Source organism: Vigna unguiculata, chromosome 2, assembly GCF_037176805.1.
Source record: "Vigna unguiculata cultivar grain cowpea cultivar isolate G323 ecotype 2 chromosome 2, ASM3717680v1, whole genome shotgun sequence".
In the NCBI taxonomy this organism is placed as follows: Eukaryota; Viridiplantae; Streptophyta; class Magnoliopsida; order Fabales; family Fabaceae; genus Vigna; species Vigna unguiculata.
In genome coordinates, this window is record NC_140793.1 from 22,081,217 (window position 1) to 22,092,709 (window position 11,493).

General features: G+C 32.0%; 1 protein-coding gene across 1 annotated transcript; it reads right to left on the minus strand.

Annotated features, from left to right (window-relative positions):
- Window positions 1-2,059: 2,059 nt before the first annotated feature.
- On the minus strand, window positions 2,060-6,844 carry LOC114167043 (primary amine oxidase-like). The gene is made up of 5 exons (XM_028051968.2): window positions 6,009-6,844; window positions 4,350-4,731; window positions 3,698-3,811; window positions 2,521-3,059; window positions 2,060-2,396 (listed from the first exon to the last, which is right to left on the minus strand). Exons 1-5 carry the CDS (start codon window positions 6,806-6,808, stop codon window positions 2,195-2,197), a joined length of 2,037 nt encoding a protein of 678 aa, XP_027907769.1. The 5' UTR covers window positions 6,809-6,844; the 3' UTR covers window positions 2,060-2,194.
- Between the last annotated feature and the right edge of the window lie 4,649 nt (window positions 6,845-11,493).

An 11,493-nucleotide genomic window follows, 5' to 3' on the forward strand; every position in this document is an offset into this window, starting at 1 on the left:
GGAATAATTGATTATCACAACTATTAATTAGTTATCTTGAGAAAAAAATGGATTTCCAAATAATAAGCTTTCTGAAATAATTGATTAGAGTCTTTCATAATATATATTATTTCTCTTAAAAACTTGAAAAAGGGTTAAGTTTCATTCGTTTTAAATCTGATATTTCTTTTTTAAGTCCATTAAATTGATGCCATAATCTATTTGTGAACTTTAATAGATAAAAACACAATCCAAGATTTCATTCATATTTTTTAACATTTATAATTTAAGAGAAAACAATAAAAAGCAATAATAAACAGGCAAGCAGTGAGCAATTAAAACTCTTCACTTACCTTACTACTACTCTCAAAATTTAGTCCTTTAAGCTTCTTCTTGATAGTAGCAAGATCATGATAAATCTAGTTGAAGGTTGTTCTTCATTTTTGAACATCCACTGATTGTTCCTTTTGATCATTCCCAATTTATGGAGTGTTGTTTCTCCAATTTTATTTGAGGGGATTGCAACAAAATTCCCCTATTCGGGATTAACTCCATGATGCTGAAAGACCTTTGTGAGCCTTCACTTTTGAAAAGTTCCAGAAGAAGAAACTTCTGAATGAGTTTTTCATCACTCCAAAATCTTTTGAATGTGTTTTTCATCGTTAAACCAGCCTTCAGCTATGGCAGAAAGACTTGAGATGGTGAGGCTATTTGACAAAAATTTTGAGAGGGTAGCAGTGAATGTAAGGAGAAGAAAAATGCTCACATAAGAAGATTAATTCAAGCTAGAAAGATTTGCAGGTTTGATTTCATGTTAAACATCACTGATAGCCAAACATTTAATCATTTTGTGCGTTGCCATCCAGATAAAAATTGTAAATCACATTTAATGTAGTGAGTATAGCCGTTTCATAATTTTTCAAACAAACAACATCAAACCAAAAGAATCAGTTATTTGAATCGTATAATCAATTAAAGTAGAGGATAAACATACACACAAATAATCGATTACACTCAATTACTGAAAAAAATAAATTTTATGATGACTTATTGTAATAGTTATAATTCACCCGTCATATTAAGTGAAATAGTGATAGAATTGTTAATATGATAAGATTTTGTATATCAGTTATACCTAAAACCAAAATAGAAGGGATAATATTTTTTTAATAAAGTACAATATGTTGATAGTTAATTACTTTTAACACTTAATCAAAATCATATTGTACTTTTCTCTCATGAGCATTTATGAAAAACTTGAATATGTACATAAGTTCATCATGAACCTTGTGTATTCAAATTTGCCAAATTATCTTAAAAGTCTGACCTAATAAATGCTCCTATGAGACACATTAAGCTATTAGATGCCACCTAAGACCAAACAATTAGGTCTTAAGAAGAAGCTCAATACCTCAAATCTTATAATATCACCATATTGTTGAATATAAAATATTGAAATCAAAGAATAAAGGGAGCAACTTTACAAATATGCCTTAATTTATGATGTTACCAAAAGATATGTAAATGTAGTGTTTCAACTTAGAGTGTTTCTTGAAAGAATATAATGAGTAATATCAAAAGAACTTGCTATTAATAAGGAGACCATCGAAAACAATTTATAGAAAACAAATATGAGAAAAACTAATCAATTATCTTTAAAGGTAATCAATTATTTTGTTTTTCCTTATTAAAAACACAACATGAAGAACTTAACTATTCTATCAATTAATGGTGAAATTAATGCGTATTGAAAAAAAGTGAGATCATTATGACATACAATTGATTAATTGTGCATGTGTGTTTCGAAATCAATTATGAGGATCAAACTTTTACCCATAGGTAAAAGAATTATAGTTAACAATCAAGCTATACATTATTTTTATTTAAGAGGATCACAGTCGAACATTATTATAAAATGCATCAATTGTTTCATAGTATAGTTGATTAATTGAGCATGTGTGTTTTGAAATCAATTATTTGAATTAAATTTTTACCACTATCTCAAATATTAGTTAACAATCAATCTATAAGTAAGAAAACAATATGTAAGAAAACAAAGCGATAGGAAAATACAGTGATCTAAGTTTAGAAAACGTTTATTCAAAGTTATCACTTTCTCATCATTTTTTTTTCTCACCATACATAAAACACAACCTCTCTCTGAATTCAACGTTGAACAATGTACTTAAAGTGAGAAAGCAGAGAAAAAGCAAATCTATGGTGTCTTACAGCCTGGCCACTTAACAATCCCAGGAGAAAGAGTCTTAAGAATGGGATTTCTCTCAAAGAAATTTGTTGGTCTCAATTCAAATCCAGTGCTCAACAAGGGCATTATAGGAAAATCCTCCTGACACGGAACATGGTGGATTCCAACCACGTACCACAGTACAATGTCCTTGTTCTCAATACCTCTGTTCCTGCAAAATTTTCAATTTCAAAACCCACGTTAATAATGCAACAATATCACACCAATGAAATTTATGGTGTAAAAATATCATTTTCGATGCTAAAAATGTGGTCGGAAAGGTAAAAGATGGTTACTGCTTAGTCCAAACAGCCAGCGTATCATCTCCACGGCTCTGATCAACATATAATCCACCGGCCCATTTCTCAGTCCTATTGTAAGGTGTAACCCAAACATTGTAATTGGTGAAGGCACCACGTGTTTGAGGAAAGTCGTCTTCGGTCAGAAGTGGATGAGCTGCTGCATTTGGAATCAAACGGTACCCCACCTCGTTTCCGGTGGAAGTCTTCTTGTTAGGGTTCACCACTGCTAGCTCCGACGGACTAAACCCTAGTTTTATCTTTGCATCAGATTCACTCTTCACAACCTCACTACTAGTCGTCCAATAGCTCTTTCTCTTCGAACTCTGCTCACTCACTTCCACAGTCTTCAGATCGGTCTTCACAAAGGAGTTTCCCACACCGTCAATGTCGAAATCAAGATGGTATATGTAGTAATGATCGTGGTATACTCCGATGCTGTGTTCTGACACCAATGTGCCATGTTGGTCACTCTTTATCTCATCATTGTGAGTAATGTCCACTGCCTTAATTTCCAACATGCCCGACAGTGATATCTGTTCAAAGATTTTTAAAATATTCAGACTGATTTCTTGTTACAAAAGTTAAAGATCAATAGTTAGATTCTTTTGGGTTATGTCATGATCAAAATCTCTAGTGTTGTTACTTTTCACTGTCTGTCTCAACAACATAGCACATGAGATACTTTCTACTCATAGCAAAGAGCCCAAACCAAACATGTTTTTTATCCTGCTACAATACTATATATAAATAGTCATGCATTTCATATCACGGGATAGTACTATATATTCTATTATTATCACCACCTCATTTCACATCTAATAAATCATCAATATATAATACATATAAATAATAAAGTAGTCATTGTAATTTTTGCGGTACATAAACATATTTTAAGTTCTTAAATTTTGAAATCAAATTAAAAATAGTCCTTCAGACTTGATTATATTATAGCCTTTTTATTTGTCTGTCAAACTATTTTTTGGATTAATGTTTGAGTCATTTTTTCAATTTAAATTTAAAATCAAAATATATTAAAATTTAATGTAAAATTAAATTTCAATTTTTTATCAAACTTAAAAATATTATAGACATATTTAACTTTAAATTAAATTATATAAAATATTTAGTACACGGACGAAAGTGGCACACATAATAAGGAAACAGAACTTACAGCAGGCTTAATTGAACCACTTGTTTTGAACTCCCAATCCAAGACGTTGTCGTAGTTTCCCACTGTAACCACTGATCTAACTATCAGAGTGACGTCAGATCTAACCTCTCGTATCTGAAAACAAAACCAAGGAGACACTTAAATAATAAGAACCAACACATAGCAATTAACATTTCTAATATTTTTATTTTTTAATTTTAGTACTACATAAAAAACTAATAATTTTATTATATAATAAATATTATAATGAAAGTTAATAAAGATAACAGTGGAGCTTCTGCGGAAGAAAAACAAATTTGATTCTATACTGAATTTATTTTGTTGTGTTTCTTCCCGTGTCTTCTAGATATACCGATAAATATTAATTTTAAAATTGTAAAATATATAAAAAATATTTTTAAAATATTAATATAATATGTTTTTAATGTGCAGTAAAAAAATTAATAAATTCAAACAAAAGAATTAAAAAGATAATAATATTTTAATTATTAAATTTTGACAATTTTTTTTATAATATAATATATATTTTTAATGATTTTGAAATATTAAAAAAAATTATTTAAAAAATAACATTTAAAATTATAAAAAAAAAAATTTCAAAATCTAATAATTAAAATATATTTTTCAAACTAAAATAACGTGAAACTCTTACATCCTCGTGAGGAATTCCTGTTTCTGTGTGACGCCAACTGATACCACCATACTGTTCGAACACACAGATTGCATTCTGCAACAGTTGAGGGCTTCCATCCCTTCCAACAACATAGGCATCTAGGAATTGTGCATGTGGAGGACAATCATGCAAAGGTTCCAAAGAAACCATAGATTGACCAAACCCGAATTCACCGGCATCGAAGAATGTCTTGTAATACCATTCCTCGCTCGGATCCTGGTATGGCACGAATAGTTCAGAAATGTATCCTCTGTATAACACTGAACGAGATTTATGCACTTCAGGGTCGTAGATTGATGCTGTTGAAATTATCACTCCTGCTCGAACATCGTATCCTATGTGAAACTTCCAATTCGCCCAGCTGAACCAACAAAACATCCACTTTCTAACTTTAGAAGCTGAAACATGATAACTTGTTACCAATTCTACGTTTTTATCTTAAGTAAATATTTCGATAATGAACATAATACATATGACGTGTTTGAAAATGAATTAATATTGGTAAATGGTTACTTTCATTCCACTCTCAGAAAATTCATGAAAACTTATCTTACCAAAACACATTAATTAATTTACGTTTTTAACAATTTAGAGCATAAGTGAAACACCACGAAGACAAAGACATGTTGACTTTATATAGGACTTGTTTTGGAAATGAATCTCACCTTTTTTTAAAAATAAAGTGAATACAGTTTTCATTTTCATGGGTTTAAATTCAACTATAGACGTGATGAAAAATCTAATGTTACTGTTTTTAATTACTCATTTAGTTCGTGATTTCATCTTTTCACAGATGAAAAATAGATCACGTCACTTTTCACGAATCGAAACTAAATTGAGACTAATTAACCGAAGGATCAACTTTAAAATTTTCAGACAAAAACAGGTAATTAAACCTTTTTTTTTTCATCAACCATTTAAACCACTCATTTTATCTATTGTAAAGTAAAAGGTTCACTTTAATCAAAGGAAATTTAGGTGGTCCACTTCTTATCTATGTACTGTCAATGTAAATCTTTTCTTTTCTTAATAGGTAGATAATATAAATTTCCAAGTAATGATGGATTTAACACCTTAACTTAGTGGGTTAATTAGGTCTCACTACAATAATATTTTAAAGTAAAAATAATTTTAACAAATTAAAAAGGACACATGCACATCCTAATATATATATATAGCTCCTGTCCCCAAAATTTGTGTAAAATATAGACATACATTTCCTAATGAATTTAATAATTCATATAATAAAAATTTATATTTAAATTTAATTTGCACATAAATTATTAAAACCCTAATTTTGGTGAAAGAAAAATAATTCAAAAATCCAATGGCCATTCCTGTATTCCACTGTAGATTTATCCTCTTTCAATTTAGTCAATAAAATTATTGTGATTTTGTTTTGTTGATATATCAAACGGTTTTTTTTGTCCCGTCATGAACCAAGTGAAGTTCCTGATAGTTAATATATGGATTAAGATCCTGTATGTGTAGTATTATAAAAACTTGATGAGATCTCACTCGTGCATTTCTTTATTTTTAACAGATAATAAAAAAATCTGATGTTTAAGTTATGTATATACCTTTTACATCATTGACTTGTATTATTTTTTATAAAAAGAGTTTTACTTTGATATATACCTGACACTGTGTCCTTTGATGGTGAAGCCAGAACCGTCGGGTTGATAGGAGGCAAAAGAATGAAGCCTGGGACCAAACGGTGGTTTCAAATGCGAAGCTCGATATTCGGTGTTTTCCGCCTTGGGAACAGGCTCAACAGCGTTATCATGATAATCAATGATCTTCATCTGTTCAAGATCAGCCAGAATGGTTATTCCGTTGATGGGTCTCACGTAGATATTGGCGGTTTCTTCCTTCATGAAGCACTCGATTCTCAGAACCCTTTTGTTGCTCTGGGTTTCGCCGTACCATCCGACGGTGAAACCGGAGCACACCACTTCCGACAAGTTCAAGCCCCTCTTTTTAATGGACTCCACGAAGGGACCGTGCTTGAAGGGGAGTTGCAAGGCGTCGCTTTGCTCATCCACCGTTAAGGTGGGGAACCCGTTTCCGCTGTGGATCTTGTCGGAGAGAACCCGAGAGGATCGTAGGTTTATTGTGAGCTCGTGGACTTGGGAGTTTATGATGGCGATGACGAAGGCGTTGCGTGTGGTTGCGGCGCCGGTTGAGACCCATTTGAGGACAGTGGCTTTTTCCGGGTCGTCCAGTCCTACGTAGTGGAACTTGACATGGTTTGTTTTGGTCGGGTATTTGTTTAGGACTATGGTTTGGATGAGGGTGATTTCTTGCTTTGTTAAGGGGTCAAATGGGTGTGTCAGTTGCAAGGGACCAATGGAAACTGTTTCTTGAAGGAAGCAGAAGAAGAAGAAGAAGAAGAAGAAGAGTGTCGGTAGTGATAAGAGGTGGTGGAAGAGTTTCATGGTTCTAGTTTATGGCATTCACTTCCTTACAATAACAATGAGAACCACTCCCTTTATATAGAGGAAAGTGAGGTTAAGAAGGTTTTACATTTTCAAAGTGAAAGAATGGTTTAACATTCTTCAATAATGTTAAATTAAATTATTTGACTAAAATATAAATTAAATTGTTAAATTATTTTTATCAGTAATAATAAATATATTAATAGGGATAATAGGGTTGTCCCAACCCAAATACACAAAAACAAAGTAGGAAGAAAAGGAAAAAAACAACAAGAACAAATATAAACCATACATCTTTCTCTTCTATAATTGTTGTCCACCAAATTATAAGAAAAATTATAATAAAAAAGAAGACTAGAACATGAACTTGATCTACCACTCTTAATGGCAGTATGAATCCAGCATAAAATCATAAGCACAACACCACACACCAGTATAAACTCAATACCACAAATAAATTGTTGAATATAAGATTAATAAAATGAATTCTAGGGTGAAGCTAGAAAAATCATGTATTAAAAATCAAAATACTATTCAAATTTTAATGCATGCGTGTGTATATATATATATATATATATATATATAAATAACATATTAATACTAAAATGGGTTATTTTTAAAATAAAAACAATAATATTTATCTTTTATCTCTCTGAAATATTTTCTCCCACGTTTTTGTTGTGACAAGGAGAAGTACATATACGTTTGATTGGTTATTATGAGTCCACACCCTATCATTTTATACAATCATTTTTCAACTACTTTTATTAATTTTTTAATGAAATAATTTAATTTACATGTTTAAATTAAATATCTTAATCATACAATAATTTATGTTTTAATTAAATATTTTAATTATCTTATAGATACATAAAGAGTCAACATGAGTTTAAAGTCATCTCTCAGTCCAGTTTATCTTAAAGTCATCTCTCGATCTGGTTTATCTTAAGTTTATCTTAGATTAATTTGAAAAAAATAAAATATTTTAAATATGGATCAAGTTGAATCTGACTTATTGAGTTAGATTTGACACAGGTTAATCCTTAATCCATTGACAACAGTTTTTTCTCGTATTTTTAATTTTTTATTATAATTATTCACTAATTTTAATTTTATATAAGTTGATATTTTATTTTTTTTTAAACTAAAATATTGTTCAATTAGTATTTAAATACTTTAAATGCATAGTTTACTTATTTGTCCAACTATATAAGTTAACAATTTGAATTTTACTTACTATTTTTGTAATATTACTTTTAATTGTGGTTACTGTTAAGTAAAATAGATTAACACTTTGATTTTACTATTATATTATAAACAAGCATGTTGAGTGAATTCACTTCTATTGTACTACAATAAATATATAAAATAATTTGAAAGAATAAAAATATACTTAAATGACATAACACATTTAACTCACTAACTCGTCTTTGGTCTGATAGAGGACTATTGATGGATTCCATACAAGAAGAACTTGAAGATGAACTTTTGCAATTCAAATGACCTATGATAAGGTCAAAGAGCAAAAGATTGAACGAACAAATCTATTCAAGGGTCATGATGCTACAAGCAATTGGAAATTCAAAGGATATGAAGATCATGGATTGGAGCACCCTTATAGATTATAATTTTAAGCATTTAAAGCATATGTAATTTAATTTAATTTTGTAAGTTTCTTGGATGAACATTTCGTTTCTATTTTTAATTTTTAAGTTATTTTGAGCCCAATATCTTTGGGCTTTCTTTTAGGGTTTTTTATGTTGTTTAAACATTTGTGCCTATATATATATATATATATATATATATATATATATATATATATATATATATATATATATATATATATATATATATGGGTACCAAATACATTTGTAGACACCTTGGATAGTCACATTATATGCATTTACATCCTTTGAGAGATGATTCTCTTGGTTCTTGGATTAGAACTCTGATTCTAATCAAAGATTAGCATATTTGTGACGAATCTTCACTTGATTTATCAATCCGTTAGGTTGTGGCGTCCCCATCTTTGTCTTATTATGCATTCTTCTTATTTATATATATATATATATATATATATATATATATATATATATATATATATATATATATATATATATATATATATATATATATATCTTATGGTACTCTCTGATTTATTTAATGTTTTACATAAGGAATTCAAATTCAGAAACGATCGTAATAGAGTCTATTTAAGTATTTAATAATAGTTAATTAAATAATTATTTAATAAATGTGGGTAATGGGAACCTTTAAGGCAATAAATGCGGGATGTTATGATGTGGAAAAGTACTAACTAAAGTGGTTAAGAGTACTTAATTGTGTAAGAGGACTTGGGTTCAAGTCCTATTTATGTCAATTTGTGTGTTATTAAATTAGTATTATTTTTAATATATATTAATTATGTTGTGGAATGTTATAATAATTGAATCATATTAATTAGTATGAAAGATAAATTGGTTGAATGGTTGTGCATTGACTTGATGCTAATCATGGTATAGGTTCAAACCTTGAAGAACCCAAATTATAAACTCTATTTTGCTACTATTTTTAGTTTTGGCTTGAATTTGAAGGGTTAGAGGAAACGTCCAGAAACCGCCAGAACCTACTTTTTGGGTTCTCTGCTATGCACCGCCTGGCGGCTAAGTGTTGTCCGCCAGGCGACACCAACCGGCCTACCCAGTTCTTCCTGATTTTGGTATTTTTGTGATGTGGGGATGCTTGGGAGTGATTCTTATGATACGAGATTAATCGGTATGATGAATTATTGTCTGTAAATTTGTAATTGGTGGACTATTGCATGAACTTGTACTTGAATTGGGGATTTAGGGTTCATGTGGGATGGGAATTGAAAAACGTGGATGATCTTTGTGATTAACAATGTTGATGTGGAAATTGAAGTTAACATGATTAGATTATGAAAACTGGATACTGTGTGTACGTGAAAGCATGTCAGTCTGAACGTGAATTGAAATGGGGGTGTCTGTGAATCCTGTTGGATGCGAGAAAATGTGGCAGAACCCAATATTGGCATGAACCGCCTGGCGGCAGGTTGCCGCCAGGCGACGCATCAAAGCAGAGGGTGCTTGGCGATGTTTGCTGCGAGTTGTGTTCTTGGGGAGTCGCGGGTTATTTCTGTGAGAATTGGATTAGTGGTCATGGCTTTCCTCTTTAAAATTGGGTGAGGGTGAACATTTTAACGTGTGTGTACTAAGGATCATTTTGCGGTATGACTTAGGTGTAAATGAAATTTGAGAAGGGTATTGTAAACTGTAAAATTGTATTGGGGCAAATGGGAAGGGTTACAACGTTGATATTTTGTGAATTGTCCTAAATCGATGAATAGAGTAAAGTATGCTAAGGAATTGAAATTACTTGGTTGGGCGTGAAATACTTGTACATATGTAGTGGTGGTTGTCGTGCTATGTTCTAATGTTATGATTTATGTGTGAAAGATGCATTGCAATTTTGGGTTCTCTTAAGATCTGTGAACAGTGCCAAAAACTAGTAGCATTGCGCTACTGGTATGGCGCCTGGCCGTGCGGGGCAAGCCGCCAGGCGATAAGGCTCTAAATTAGTGGCAGTAGCCACTGTCTGCGGGCGGTGCCTGGCGGCAGGGTTGTGTCCGCCAGGCGGTGACGAAGTTGTGTGGCTCCTGTTTGTTTAGTGGCGCCTGATGGTGGGGGTTTGGCCGCCGGGCAGTTTGCTTCCAATTTCTGACTAGCAGCGTTTAAGCGGCGCCAGGCAGTTTTGGTTGCTGTGAAATTTGTTGTTGCTTTGATTAGTGGACTTGAAGGACTAAGTTCACTTACCTTTGTATTTGGGCTTGATGGACTAAGTCCAATAGGGGTTTGGGATGTGCTTGGTGGTGGGACGCATGATGGGCATGGAACTAGTTAGTTCTCGTCGGCTACTAAGAGGCGAGGAGTCCTTAGTATGGTGATTACATGCTTCGAACGCACGATGGGCAAGGAATAGTTTTATTCCCATTGGCTGCTATTGGGCGAGGAGTCCATAGTATGGTGATTGCGTGCGTGCCAGGGTCCAAGCTAGGAAAGCTTGAATGTTTTACTACAAACGAGGAGTCTGTGGGGTTGGACTATGAGCGGGATAGGCTCGTAGGATTGGACCACAAAAGGGATAGTTTGGTGGGAGCACAGTAAAGTCCCAAGACCTAGTTTCATGCATATGACTCATGAAGAACTATGAGATCAGGGATGGGTAATTTGAAGTTGACACATTTGAGTAAAATTTATTTCTTGGGATGGGTGTCATATTTATTTTATATTTATATGTGCATAGCTCACCCTATCTGTTTGTGTGTGGCGATGATCGGATAACTTGTTATTCGGGAGCAGATGATTTGACAGGTGAGCTAGGAGACACTTGAGTTCAGAGAGCAGGATTATATGAGCATTTGAAGACTTTGATCTTTTGATCTTTTTTTATGTTTTTGAACATTAGCTATTTTAGTTGTTTTATGGTTGTAATAAATTTTTGATCGCGAATATTTGTAATGTATGCGATTCTGTGGTTTTAATTTTCCCACGTTATTGGGAAAGTACTGATATAAATGAGATTTGACCGTTAATAATTTGTTTAATTATTTTATTATATTTATTTTAAAAGTAATATTTCTTAGGGATGTTACAGTAGACACCTTG

Excerpts from the sequence above, each read along its gene's own strand:
- LOC114167043 (XM_028051968.2), bottom strand. The coding sequence starts at position 6,808 with ATGAAACTCTTCCACCACCTCTTATCACTACCGACACTCTTCTTCTTC. Across the intron at positions 4,732-6,008 it reads ATCAAAGGACACAGTGTCAG|CTGGGCGAATTGGAAGTTTC; the intron begins GTATATATCAAA and ends TTGTTGGTTCAG. Across the intron at positions 2,397-2,520 it reads CTGGCTGTTTGGACTAAGCA|GAACAGAGGTATTGAGAACA; the intron begins GTAACCATCTTT and ends AAAATTTTGCAG.